Here is a 14296-nt window from a genome sequence, read left to right as displayed (position 1 = left end):
GAAAGTCTTTCACACAGTCGCACTGTACTTTAGCAGTGAGAAGAGGGTGGATATTGGGGCAGATCCTGTTGCTTCACCAAATCTTTTAGTTCCTCATTTTGGACAAAGAGGATGAATCCTGTTCATCCTGTATCCTCTCACGATAAATAGTATATCACTGTATTTTTCTCAAGGTGCATCTGCTGGAATTAAAAACAATTAACAAAAGTATAAAACAAGTATAAATCTCTTTAATTTTACAAGCAACTTGAAAATGTCGAGACACTTCTGATACTAAGACAAGTGAAAGTTCATGAGACAACTTTCTAACATTTAGAAGACAAAATGATTAAAAGTATGTGAGACAGTAATAACATAGTTTAAACTGTTAAATAAACTTTTTTAGTTCTGACAGCGGAGTGGCAGTCTGGATTTCTGAGGCGTCAACGCAGCTTCGTTTTCTGATGCTTTTGACCTGGCAGGGATCTTTGACTCCTTCTTACCGCCCTTCTTTTGCTGGAAAAGAGGAATGACAAGAATATAGAATTGTTTTTAATTCATACACAGTAAAAGTTTGGCTGAGCACTCCTATGGAAGCCCAGTATTCCTGGTAAATGAGGGTTTGACCCAGAACCGGGACCCGCAGGAGGTATCAGGCTGTCGTCATAAATCTACTCTGACCCGACAGTCTTTAAGCTGACTTTAACACCTGCTCTCATCCGAGCACAGAGCAGATACTCTGCAGCACGACCTGGCCTCAAATCTACATTGTATCTGCTCAGGCTAAACTACAGTGGCGGACCCCACTGGCCTGATTGACAGTCCCGCCCCCTTTTTGTTCTGTGCAATAACAGGTGAGAAAGCGTCGGTCAGAACCTCAGTCAACTTTCTGTACTTTAGTGTACTTAAATATGCTATTTGCTAGGCTCATCTCAGAGCTTTGTATTTTTCATTAGTTTTTTATTTAAGTTAATAAAAATGTTGTTTAGTTAACTATAATAACTTTGGCTCATCTACATTCAGACGACCAAATATTTATTATGATAAAAAAAGATAAAAGCAACATATATAGTTAAATGTTAAGTTAGCTATTGTTAGCAAAACACAAGGTCAATTACTACCCCTCCCCATGTAAAGCTTCCAGATATTTTTAAACCTTTAATTAAAAAATCACATTCAATATTTTTGCTCACCTTGAAGAAGGGAACGCGTTTGCTCTCGTTGAAGACGAGGTTCTCGTCGATGAAGGACGGCTCTGTGGCTAAGCTTTCATTACAAGTACTCAGCTCATCCTCCAGAGAGTCCTAGACACAATAAAGAGGAACAAAGTGAAAATGGAGCAGATATGATACAAATACAAGAAAAAAAAATGTAAATGAAAATCAGCAAGCTAACAATATTCCAGCCAGCAGGTGCCATTGTTTGAGTTCAGCTCAAGTGACAGTGTAATAAATAAACAGTAAACAATAGAACGGTAATAATATAATGGTTATGTGAACTTGGTTACTGGAGGCAGCGTCCCTTTTCCAACAATAGGCAGTGTCATATTATAGACACAAGTGACGAAATAGAAAATACAAGTAAACATACGTGGTCAACCTGGCTGTGTTTGTCATCGTCCTCCTCCAGCTCCTCCTCCTCCTCCTCCTCCATGGCGGCTTGCAGCTGCTCATGTTGCCTCTTCAGGCTCTCCAGCAGCTCACAGCGGCTCCGCGACTTTATCAGCTGCCTGGGATACACAAACTCCCGACGCTGAGGGGTCGTACCTGAAGGCAACAACGGAGCTGGTTTATGACCTGGACAGGTGAAGGACTTGAAGACAAGACACGATACGTACCACAACAAAAACAAAAGTGGAGTACTCAACCAGAAAAGACACCTAGGTTAAATCACATACCGGTGGGAACATCCTGCTGCAGCTCTTCCTGCAGGAAGCCGTGGACAAGCTGTTGGCTAGTCTCCACATGGTCCTGCAGCTCAGCCTGCTGTTGTTCCAGGACATTCCGATCCAGGGAGGTCTGGTCCTGCACACCAATCAGAGCCTGCTTCACTTCCTCGTGCCGACTGGTCAGCTCCACCCTGGCTGTTCGGAGCTGTTCAGTGCAGTGCATCTCCACGTTCTTGAAAAAAAGATGAAGGATTAAAGCTGCAGTTTGTTATGATCCAGTGAAACCTCAACCATAAAGCCCGAAAACCTTCAAGTACAAATAAAACTATAAAGACAAACATGCAGAGGGTATTTTTTTTACCTGATGGAGGGTCTGAGCTTCAGTAGAAATCATCCCCATTAGGGACAGGTGTTGCTGGGTTTGCGTCTCTGCATGCTCCCTGGCTCTGGAGCTCCATTGGAGGTCACGCTCCACCAGACCTGCAGTCACAAATCGTCAGCATCAACACTGAAGTACAGTGAATGTATGCAGCTTTAAGGTCTCAATGATAACAGAAGAAATGATGAGTTTGGTACCGGACACAGAGCTGTGGAGGTGGGAGCAGCAGCCTGTCATCTCTTCCAGCGTCTGCTGGCTCTCGTCAGCATTCAGACGCAGAGAGGAGGCCAGAGAGGAGGAGGTGGAGGAGAGGATCTCCACCTGGGCCGAGGCCCGACGCTCCACTGTACTGCAACCACTGCAAGATGGGGACAATGTGAAAGAAATGAATCTCACACACTTTTAGTGGTTGATCATTTTTTAACATGAGCACAAAAAAGAGCAAAAACAAAACTTGCAATTCCTTTTTTAGATTTTGGAGCAGGGAATTACGATGTTTGACCCCAACTTTGATTTGTGTTTGTAGCTCTGGAAGTAAAAGGAAAACCTCAGTGTGACTCACCTGCTGATGTTCTCCTGCAGGATCTGTAGAGGTTTCTGCAGAGATTTGGAGGCAGAGTGCAGATCGGTATAGTCCTTCTGGGCCTCCATGGCCAGCAGGTTGAGCTGGTCCTGCAGACACTGAATGGTCTGCTTCATACCCTGACAGGAGGAAACACATAATGATGATGAGAAACACGTCTGCGACCGAGAAGGCTGGCCTTTTATAAGTAAGGGAGTGAAAATATTTATAGCAGCCCATTTTGGGTAATACCATTTTGTTAAATAGATTGGTGTACAATTTAATAATGTTTGACCACTTGAAAATTGATTTAAAAAAAAAAATAAAATAAAAAAATCAATTCATGCTGTGATTTGGTATCAAAAACTGTTCCAGTCATTACTCACAACCTCTTATTGTCAATGTAGCTAGGAAAGCCACACATCCTCTGAATGCCATTTTATACAATGAGGTCACGTTTCAAAAAAATGAGTCACTACAATGAAATGGCTTCTAGGGGCTGACATCATCACACATGTATTCAGTTAGGCTCATAGAATCCCCATGACTGTCAGCTTTCCAGTTACACCCAATTTATGCAATTCCAATACAGTTTATTCACCGCAGTACGCAGGAATATTCAAGTACAGCCAGCTCTCTTTCTACAGTGAGTTTGCCTTGTGTGCTCTGACCAGTGCTCAGATAAGAAGCCGTTCTTGTAGTTTCATATTATACTAGTATCTTCTTTCTTTAAAACTAGACTGAAAGAGAGTCAGCAGAGGATGATGGCCTCCACACAGATAAAGAAATGTCTTACTGCAGAATTCTAAACTCATGACTTTCTCAGCTGAACGGTTTCTAGTTTTCAGTTTATTTTTAAGGGGATAAAAGATCTGGTGGTAAAAAAGCTGCTTCATTTGTTTAAATTTCTTACCGTCTGGTGTCTCTCCTGCGCTTGTCTGATCTCATCCTCCAGCTTGTCATGTTCAGTCTGCAGTGAGCTCAGACCCTGCACGGCGGCCTCCCGCAGCACGGCCAGCTCCTGAACCAACCCGCTGAAGAAAACACCCACCTCCTTCATCGCCTCCACCTGAGAGGAAGAGACAATGGCAATGATAAGGATGATAAAAGGAGGTTTAGCACAGGTGCGTGTAGGAAGACAGAACACCAATGCGGACCGACCTTGCCGGCCAGAGCTCGCTGCGTCTCCACTGTGGCTCTCAGGCTGTCATTGAGCTCCTTGACAGCCGACAGGCCCATCAGAGTCCGAGCCACCAGGACCTCCTCCATGTCCTGTCGATGCTCTTCCTGCATTCAGACACACAAAGTCAAAGAAAGCTGTCAGATGTGTTTTACAATAATACTTAACGGAGCAATGTGTGTCATATGGCCAGAATTCTAGTTTATCAAAGAAAACTAAAAATGATCTGTATCCGATACGGTATCTACTGAAATTAGCATGCTAGTCAGCTAGCTGCAGCTAATAGGCATTTTAAAAGTTGTTTGCTTGTTGTCTCGTGGACCTGAGGAAGTATGCGTTTATTGCAATGAAATCACAGCAAAATCCCATGATCCCACAGTCATAGTGTAACCACTTGACTCATCTCAACAGTAATGCCAGGTGTGGAAAGTTTGCTGCGTTTTTGACATTGCATGTTTTGACTTGTGTCTAACTGGAAACCATCTTGAACAGTGTCACCACATTGATGGTGGGAGGAGGTGAAGTGCTGTGGCCCAGAATCACACACTGCTGCTTTAAAGTCTGAGGACAACTGATTCTATTATACAGATTCTAATAGCCAAATTAATAGATACACAGATCCACCAGACAGCAAACCAAATATATCAGCCTTCCAAACTCTTCGTCTTGTCTATTAAGCGGCCATCGAGGTTGGCCCGTCCTTACCAACAGCTGCAGCAGGCTCTCCTTGTCCTGCAGACACAGCCCCTCCTGTTGCTGCACTCTGTCCTGGCAGCGACTGACGCCCTCGGCGACCAGCTGCCCGACTCCGCCAGTGAAGGACTCCACAGTGGCCAGAGCTCCCTTTAGCGCTGCCTCGTTCCTAACGAGCAAACCATCTGTTCAGGAAAAAAGGACAGACAGACAATTAGAAGGTCAGATGTTTTTACTTATCCATAAATAAAATTTAAAACCAAGTGTTAGAGAATTTCTGAGAAAAGCTACATCCTGAATGAATGGGACACTTTACTGTTCTGTCCAACAGCCATCACCAAGCTGTTCTGGTAAAGTACTGCTGCTCGAAAAATCCTTTTATTTTGTGAGGAAGGCAACAGCAATTTGGTCTGGGAAAGTTTAATTTCTCAAGTTATATTCAATAAAAATGCTTCAGAATCTCACATATGGAACCTTTAAGGTGAGCTCAGATGAACGTTGTGAGGGGTCATTTACCAACTACTGATCAAACTGCTGCTCTTCAAAAGGAAGAACCCTTTAGATTGAATGACCCTGTCATCTTTCCTCTGCTGGTAATACTGCTAAGACTCATGAGCACCGGGGCTCACTGCTCTTACCGATGGCCTGCGAGTAGCTGCTCAGCATGTCTTGGTGTTTGGTTCCTTGCTGCTGAACGCAGTGCTCCATGTTGCTGAACGCTCCATCCATCCGCTGAGCAAAGCTCTGCTGGATCTCCGTGTTGTGCTGCTCTACCTGCAATTTAAGTCAAGTGTTTGTTGTCATCCATGTTTAGAACTACAGAAAGAAATCTGAAACAATTTTGATGACATACATGCATACATATATACACACATACATACATATACATATATAGAAACTTTATACAAGTGACATTAACTTCATACATTTTAATGCCTAAAATAAAGATTATTGGATCGAAGACTTTTTAAGACCCTGCAGACACCCTGGGAAATTCTGATCCAATCCAACTCAGTGATGTCAGTTATTCAGTAATATCTGTGTCAAATGTAACATTAGTAAGCTTATGATACCAAGTGAGGCTGCAGAAGCACAGATTAAAGCAGGTGTGTTTCATTGGGTTTTCATTTATAAAAGAGGAAATTGTCAAACATTCATTATTTTCTGATTCACAAGTTGTGAACAATGATTCTCAGTTCTTAAAATTTAGGTTGAATATCTTCGACAAACAACATCTGAAGAGTTCGTTGCTGGCTCTTTGAACTTGTAATGAGCTCTGTCACAGTTTTATGACATTTCTTATTGATAAAAGATTAATCAGTTGTCGTAGAAAGAATCAACAGAATTATTAAAAGGAAAATCAATTTGTTTTTTCAGCATTCAACTCAGAGCTCCAGTGGATTCATTTCAACCACATTAAGTGTGAGATACACAGGTACTGACTTGTTGAAACACATTGCATCAGATCCTGAGTGTCACATTATACCAGGCCTGCTGAGAGCCTAAACTCAGTCTGTCACTTTGTTAAATCAAACAGTTTGTTTGATTTATTCGTCAAATAAAGTGTGAGCATGTGAACATCAGAGCTTCTTCACTGTTCTGTGAAAAACATGCATCTCCAAAACTTCAAACTTTAGTCCTGAGCAGAGAATGGGGTCTCACTCTCTTACTCAGCTTACGTCTAAAATGCTGGTGCTCTAGTGCGACATCCAGGGACAGGTGAATTGTGTAACCTTTAATTCAATTTAACTAAAGTCAGCTTAGTAAGCAGGAGACGTTTCTCAACTGTTATTACTTCAGTTCACCTAAGATACCAAAAATCAGAAAATTGGGAGATAAATGGTTTTCACTTGACAGTGAATGTGTGTACGTTTGAAAAGTGACCTTTTTCTTCCTGTCCAGCTTGGCGTGGAGACCCGACACGTCACTGGTGCTGACATCCACTGTACTCAGCAGCTAGAGGAGGAAACGCAAGGACAGAAATGTAAAGTTGTCAGAAACGTGCACCAAGTATTATTCATTCATTATATAATATATAATGAATAAAGAAATAATTAAAAGGGATATGTTGTATCAATGGTGCTGCACACAATGACTTCTATATATCTGTCTTATTTTTAAACATCTGAGTGATAACAGGATAAAAATCTTTTCTGAAATAGGAAGTTAGGTCAAAAATGGCAGAAAACAGGAAGTTACAAACAAGATGGTGCATCAGAAGAGATTATTTATAGTATGGAAAGTACATGAAGAAAAAGAAGAGAAAAAAAAAGAGGAACAAACAGAAAAAGCAAATGACAACCAAACACGGTACCAAACAAACTAGCTAAACATCTAAATACGGTTAAACACATTTAGGAACACGACTTCCATCACATATATTGAAGCGTCATGTGTCAGCTTCAGTAGACCAGTGTGTACCTGTCCTGCGGTGCTGTAGAGGGTTTCCTGGACTGAGGCGAGCTCCGAGCAGATGAACTCCTCCTGACTCAGCTTGTGTTTGGTCTGCTGCAGGTCTTGGCTCGTCACCTCCAGCCTGAAAATAACAGTGGTGGAAATATGACTAAACTTACATTTACTGTACTTAAATACCAGTTACTGGCACTTTAATTCATTTCATTGTATGCAACTTTATACTTTTACTCCACTACACATCAGAAGCAAACATACTTTTTACACCACTACATTTCTCTGACAGATTTAGTTACTTTTCAGATTACAGTTTTTCATGTTCTTCCTGTCCAGTGTCCAAATGAAGGCTGAAGTGTTCCTTTATGGGTTGAGAAAACTCTTCTACTTACATAAAATAAATAAACTATTTAGAAACCCCTCGGAATAGGATTTAGCAACACAGATTAGCTGGAAATGCATCATCACAGCTGAAATCAGGACGTTTTTCTGACTTTTTAGGGATAAATTATTCTCACAGGACAGCCACACTACAAACATATGATGATCTTATGGTATATGAGCATGCAGCAGTAATATTGATCCAAAAACATTAAATAAATAGTAAAACACTGACAGGGACCTTTTCACTGCACATTGACTACATATACTTTTCACAGTTTAAATACATCTTGCTGGTAATACTAAGTTAATAGTTTAATTCAGTAAGCTTTTGAATGCAGGACTTTTACAGGGTGGTAATAGTACTTAAAGAATGAAAAGAATGGTTTTCTATGCTTTAAACACCCAATGGCATTCATCTGCTTAGGTCATGTGTTACATGTTGTATAAGAACAATCACTCACCTCTGCTGCTTCTCATCCAGATCTACAGTACACTGCTCTAGTCTGGTCTTACTGTCCACAAACAGCTCAGTCACCTGCAGAGAGGAACACGTGAGGACATCCAGTGCCCATTTCTTTTGTTTAGAGATGCTGGTACTGGGCTTGCTGGCAGTAAATTGTATACAGAGCCATTATTCGTCATTGGAGACTAAAAGTAGTGGCAGATCCTCTCAGAAATACATAAAACATAATTCTCATATTTCCATAATTTTCCATCATTTGAGCTCTGACTGGAGCTATTTTAACTACATTATTGTTATGTCTTCTTCTGCAAAGTTCTGGCACTACTGCCACCTGCTGTTTATCTCACAGCACTTCTTTATAGTAGATGGAAACATGCATAAATTCCTTTTTTCTTTGGCCGATTTTCTGTTACTGAACTTCTTCTAAACCTGGCTAGTGTTATAATAAATGTAAAGGGTGTTTGTCAGATGGAAACAACCTTGGTGTAAATAGAGTACCTTTTGGCTCTGATATCATTAGTCTCTCTCATCTTTCTAAAAGCTCCACCATGACAACAGCTGATACGAAATTCCTCAAAGCTGTAAATTACCACTACAACAAAGAATTATTTTCTCTTAATCTAGTAGCCTATAAAATGTTTGTTTTTTTATTAATTGACTAATCAATTAATCAATCAACTAATCTATGCCACTCTAGTGTAAACTTTAAGTTATATCTTAATTCTACATTGTAACCAACGTGTTTCAGTCTGAACAATCACGTACCTTCTTGAGCTCCTCCTCCATGGCGGCGATCCGGTCCGTGTACTCCACTATATTCTCCTCGCGAGAGGTGATCTGACTCATCATACTCCTGACACACACACACACACACACACACACACGCACACATGCACAGAGAGTACATATCAGTTACACACAACAAGGTGCATCAAGCTTTAATGTGCATCTTTTACTTTTGCACATTTTGTGTGTAATTTATTAAATTATTATAATAAAAAAAAAACAAAAAAAAAAACACAAAAACGTAAAGATTTCCAATGTTTTCTACACTGTAAACTAATAAATGTGTGTGTAATGCTTGACTGAGAGTTGACGGTGTTAATGGGTGAATTGATAATGAAAATAAGTCAGTAGCTGCAGTTTTACTTTCTAGTTCCCAGACAAATTGTCAACCAGTTGAAACACCAAATCCATTAGGAAAGAACTGGCATTAAGTCCTTATTAGAGCTAGACCCACAAAACTCTAGTTTTTACATTGTTTTGGTGATGTACCAGGTGTTTTATGGTTGATGATGCCCAGTTATACAAATAGATATAAGTAATAATAAATAGATATTCATTCATGTGACCTACTCGTAGTTCTCTGCAGACAGATAAACTCCGTTCTTGTCTCGGGTAGCGGCCAGGTCGCGCTTCAGACGCTCGATCTCCTCTGTGTATTCCTGAGTGGACAGAAACGCAACATTTTCCATTAAGATGTTGATGTGAATGTGTTGTTTGACTTCACGGTTTGAATCAAATACATTTTCTGAGAGGCAGTAAGTAACTTGCCTCTTCCCTTTATGTCTGATATCAAACTTGATGAGCTGCACTGAAAAAAACCTTAGAATTTACCCCAGAGTGAGACTAAAGTTTGTGCCTGATCAAACTCATCTACCTTAATGAGCGTCCTCTTGGTGAGTTTCTGGTTAACCTCAGGTTTGTTCATGATGTTCTTGGCTCTGCTGGCGTACTCCAGCGTGCTCAGAGTCTCCTGCACACACGGAGAGAAAATCACAACCATTCACCAAATCAGAGGAGCACTAAACCTGTACAAGCTCTTACTTGCTTAATTATCAATTAACAAGGAAAACATACAAACTTTATCTTTAAAAAAGCAACATGAGCATGTATTTACAGACAACCCAACGTACTTCCAGGTTGCTGGAGGAAGGCGAGACGGTGGCGATGATGGAGGTTTTTGTTCGTCCTCCCAGAGAGTCCTGTAGGATTCTGGTCAGCTTAGACTCTCTGTGGGAAGAGAACACATAATTTAAGTAGTAATTGGAGCTAGACCCATGAGTCATCCAGTACGATGCACTGGCCGATGCTTTAGAGCTTCAGAGGGGCTGGTAAGTGAATCTTGTTACCTTTGGATAGAGCCAAGCTAGCCATTTCCAGTCTTTATGCCAAGCTAACCAGCTGATGGCTGTAACGTCATACTTTACGGACACATAAAAGAGTGGTTTTGACCGTCACATATAAATTCTTAAGAAAATAGATATCGCAAAATGTCTGTAATACATTTATATTTACAAATTATTTCTGTAATACACCCCAGGCTTTTAATAAGATAACCAGGTCTTAATCTATTGTTTGACTTGTATTAAGGGGAAAAAAAAAAAAGAGAATGACTTCACGCCACATGCCAGAATACAACCACCAATTGAATCGTGACTCTACCTGTAGGGAACGTGAGGCCTTTTCTCCACCAGAGCGGTGATCACTCTGCCCAGTGTTAGCAGAGACTGGTTGATGTTTCCCGCCTCGCGAGCTCGCTTGTCCACGGCACCTGAACGCCCAATGTTCTCACTGCCAGCGAGATCCACCTAGAGAGGGAAGTTTACGCTGTTTTTCTAATTGTTCTGCAATCGATTTTGTAAATGGAAAATAGAGACTTTTCTTTGGAACTGTCAATTAAAATATACATTACTAACAGCTTATAATTACCTTATTTTGGCCTAACAATTAATGCTAGAGAAATACTACGAATAAAAGATTGGGGTTATGGCTAATTGAAAAGTTCCTACTACTTCTGGTCTTCCAGTATAAAATCTCTGATATTCAATATGAAGGATTATTACCAGATTGAGTTTGCCAATCTTCACAAGCTCCTCTCCATCCAGAGTGATTTCCTTCATGTGAATGGTGACTGAGAACACAGAGTGGGAGCGACTACACAGAGACACAGGAGGGAAACAAACAGAACGCTAAGTGTGAAAGTTGTGAATGAACCAGCAAAGGTCGCAATGTCTGTTCCTGTGACTCCAGCAGCTCAGAAATCATCCGGATTTGTGGACACTTTACCTAGAATAGGCGTTCATGAGCGTGGAGGCCGTCCTCCTCTTGGCTGATCCCCTCTCCAGGATCTGATAAACTTCATCTTTGTTGTGAACCGTCACCTCCTCCAGACCTTTCACCACCACACCTCGCTGCAACAGAACAGATGTCACAGAAGACAAACAACGCAGGATTATAAGAACTGAATAGGGAACATTTGAATTAATCTTTATGAATCTGATCAAGTTCCGCTCCCTTCCAGCACTCAAACAACCTACTGTGCTACATTAAAGGAATAGTTTAACATTTGGTCAAAGTGTATTAAAGAAAAGCAAATGTTTTCCTTTAAAAAAAGGGCAGAAGTAATACAGCAAACTCACAGTTTAATTAGGCAAATGCTACACCGAGGGAGCAAGAACAGCAGTATACTTTCAGAAGATATTTAGTCTTTTTCGTTGGGACAAGCCAGTCCGAGAGTCACCTTGTTGCGTGGGTCGTCGAAGAGCTGCAGCCGCTCGTTGACGTCCTCGGTGGGGCTGAGCAGGTCGAACAGCTCCTCGTTGTAGATCTCCAGCAGGGAGACTTTGACTGAGAACTCTGTGCCGTTCTCTGAAAGCTTCTCAAAGATCTGGTGCAGCGTTCTGGGGATGATGCCAGCCAAAGGGTCCTAAAAACACGCAAACACAGGAAGTAGTCAGTTTTCTGCTATACACTGTCTCAGAGCAGATTTGATTATGCAGTATCGGTCCTGACAAAAAACAAAAGGAGCATAACTGAGTGATTTAAACTCACCTCCTCCCAGGTGAACTGCTCGTCTGGACTCCTCTCTCCCTCCATGGTGAACGTCTTTCCTGTTCCAGTCTGACCGTAGCTGAAAAACACAGCCGGGAAGGGAAGGCAGTCGTTAATGAACAGTTTTTATTTCATGTTCATTACACACATTATTACAGTACAGCGCAGAGTAGTAACCAAAGATATCCGTTTAGTGAAGAATCAGTCTGGCAGCTGCAGAGCACTTACGCAAAAACAGTGCAGTTGTATCCCATGATGACTTCATCCAGAATTGGGCAGACGACGCTCCTGTACACGTCAATCTGCTTGGCAGCTGGACCAAATACCTGTGGAAAAAAGAATTGCATTTAAAATAATGAAATAACAAAATATGACAGAGCCAATTAACTTCAGGTGGACTTAAATAAATTCAGAAACGTATATTAATCATTTGGAGTGACAGAGGAGCAGCACTATCACGTGGTTAGTGTCCATGATCCGATACGTACCTAAATATTGAATAAATATGTATCTGACGCACTGGAATATGTTTTTTTCTGTGCTGAAGTTGATGTGAAACAGAGCAGTTTAACCAAACAACAGACAAGTTTAACTTTGTTCTGTCAGTAGGTTTGGAATGCGACCTCAGTGCGAACAATCATATCAGATTTCATGTGATTGTTACATCTTGCAGTGTGAACGTATCCTTAGTGACAGCTGATTTGACCTGCCATCAGCAACATTTGTCATTTTAACTGTTAAAGGTGACATCAGTGCCAACCAAACTGAGAAGAGCTACTTGAATGTTAAGCACACTGTAGTAACACCACAAGGATTCTCCACAGGAGCAAATACCACACAACTGAAGTGTACAAAGACAAAAAGGGCACGTCTGCATCCACTCACCATATCAAAAGTGTAGGTCTTTCGTGACGCCTTGTCGTTCATCCCTCCTGTCTTCACCATCACCTCCTTCCTGTTTGGATCGCAGTCGATAACCCCATGGGAAGACTTGCGCTCCATTGTGTTAAAGGGCCTGAAATCAAAACGCAGGAGAGACAGATGTGACTCTCTGAACACCACCATCTGCAGGGCAGTTTCATTTTCACCAACTAATAATGGGGAAGTATGAATTAATGATAGTGATTAAATGATCAAACACAGGTAAAAGCATACAATAAGCAATACAGTAACCATCACAATACCCTCTCTTGAAAAACATTTAAAACACATTGAAAAAGAATCAAAGATACTGTGATGCAAAGCTGTATCACTCTTTTACTCCACACTATTAACTGCTGTCCAACTGTTTTACAACATTTTATAGCCGTTCAACATCTTTGACCTCAGCACATCATGCCCATGTGACTGTATTAGAAATGGGGATTTATGAAGATTTTACTGATACCGAGGCCATCATGCATGCTGCTCATTGGCCTGATACGTTGTCATTCCCTTATTGATTCCTGATCATTTGTTTGTGTAGAAAACGAGGTGGGGAAAGGTTTTCAGCATTAAGCAAGGGTTCTATTATCAGAGTCTGAACACAGTGTACAAAAGAGCCTCGCTTTGGACGGTTTCCTCCACTCTGATCGCTTCTGTTGCAAGTTTCCAGTAGTGGACACATGAGTTGAACATCATAATCACTGTCATTGTCAGAAGAACATTTGGCATTGATGAGAGGAATTGAAATACTCGGTGGCATACGGTTCCAATGGATACCAGTTTGCGATTCCCATCTCTAGACACTACACTAGAGCCCTGGTTGCTGTCAGACGTCAGTCTCTCAGTCTTTGATTTAAACCCACAAACAGTGCTCAGACAGCTGGGATTAAAGATTTAATCCTAAAAGCTTTCCTTAAAGATCAAATAATGAATCCACAGTTTATGTCTCATGTATTATCATTCCACCAAGAGTTGTTTTTATGAAAGATAAATCCCAGATGGTCTTTGAGAAACCGTTAAGCTCTTTTAACAACACATACCACTGCTCTGAAGGTATTCCCAGAATTTATCAAAGACTAATAATGTGGATAATAGAGATTTTTAACCCAACTTTTCTGTGCTAATCTAAACAAAGATGGTAAACAGTGGTAACTGTTGGGTCTCTGTAAATAATTTTTACGGTCTGAGATAACTTTTGTTATGAATTGGTGCTAAACAAAATAACACGTGTTCTTATTATATTTCTCTATAGGAATGTTACTTTGCATTTATCTGCGCAGCAGACAAAATGTTTTTGATCCAGATGATCTGAAGATTCTTTGTCGATTCTGTAAATACTTTTAAAAAGCAGTAAGTGTTGTTAAACAGCCTTCTCGGTTTTGAAAGAGTGTCTGGGACAGAAAGACAGATGCATTTTCTAATGCATTTCAGGCAGAGAATATACAAAAAAAAAAGTATATGTTGGAACACAATTAATTTAAGACCAAATTCACGTCCATACTGGCAAAAAAGTGTGTAAAATATGATGGAAAATCTGTATTGGTTCCATGCCGGTTTTATTTCACAGGCGTAACAAATCTTTTCCCCAAAACCGCTCTACC

General features: G+C 40.8%; 1 protein-coding gene across 1 annotated transcript in view; it reads right to left on the bottom strand.

Moving 5' to 3' along the window:
- Positions 1-208: 208 nt before the first annotated feature.
- The window catches only part of kif11 (kinesin family member 11), a 26006-nt gene continuing 11918 nt past the window's right edge, over positions 209-14296 (bottom strand). The window contains exons 3-27 of the mRNA XM_035663882.1: positions 12657-12786; positions 12000-12097; positions 11772-11850; positions 11461-11646; positions 11007-11131; positions 10784-10874; positions 10383-10528; positions 9854-9950; positions 9598-9693; positions 9294-9382; positions 8703-8790; positions 7936-8009; positions 7103-7217; positions 6566-6637; positions 5320-5455; positions 4694-4866; positions 3970-4095; positions 3722-3877; positions 2809-2948; positions 2444-2604; positions 2229-2347; positions 1877-2099; positions 1570-1745; positions 1173-1283; positions 209-495 (exon numbers count right to left, since the gene is read on the bottom strand). Coding sequence (XP_035519775.1) covers positions 382-495; positions 1173-1283; positions 1570-1745; positions 1877-2099; positions 2229-2347; positions 2444-2604; positions 2809-2948; positions 3722-3877; positions 3970-4095; positions 4694-4866; positions 5320-5455; positions 6566-6637; positions 7103-7217; positions 7936-8009; positions 8703-8790; positions 9294-9382; positions 9598-9693; positions 9854-9950; positions 10383-10528; positions 10784-10874; positions 11007-11131; positions 11461-11646; positions 11772-11850; positions 12000-12097; positions 12657-12786 — 3121 coding nt within the window. The 3' untranslated portion in view covers positions 209-381. The remainder of the gene's footprint in view (positions 496-1172; positions 1284-1569; positions 1746-1876; positions 2100-2228; positions 2348-2443; positions 2605-2808; positions 2949-3721; positions 3878-3969; positions 4096-4693; positions 4867-5319; positions 5456-6565; positions 6638-7102; positions 7218-7935; positions 8010-8702; positions 8791-9293; positions 9383-9597; positions 9694-9853; positions 9951-10382; positions 10529-10783; positions 10875-11006; positions 11132-11460; positions 11647-11771; positions 11851-11999; positions 12098-12656; positions 12787-14296) is intronic.

The sequence above is a fragment of the Morone saxatilis genome, unplaced genomic scaffold (genome assembly GCF_004916995.1).
Source record: "Morone saxatilis isolate NCDOM2014 unplaced genomic scaffold, NCSU_SB_2.0 Contig19, whole genome shotgun sequence".
In the NCBI taxonomy this organism is placed as follows: Eukaryota; Metazoa; Chordata; class Actinopteri; family Moronidae; genus Morone; species Morone saxatilis.
This window is presented reverse-complemented; position numbering and strand designations above follow the sequence as displayed.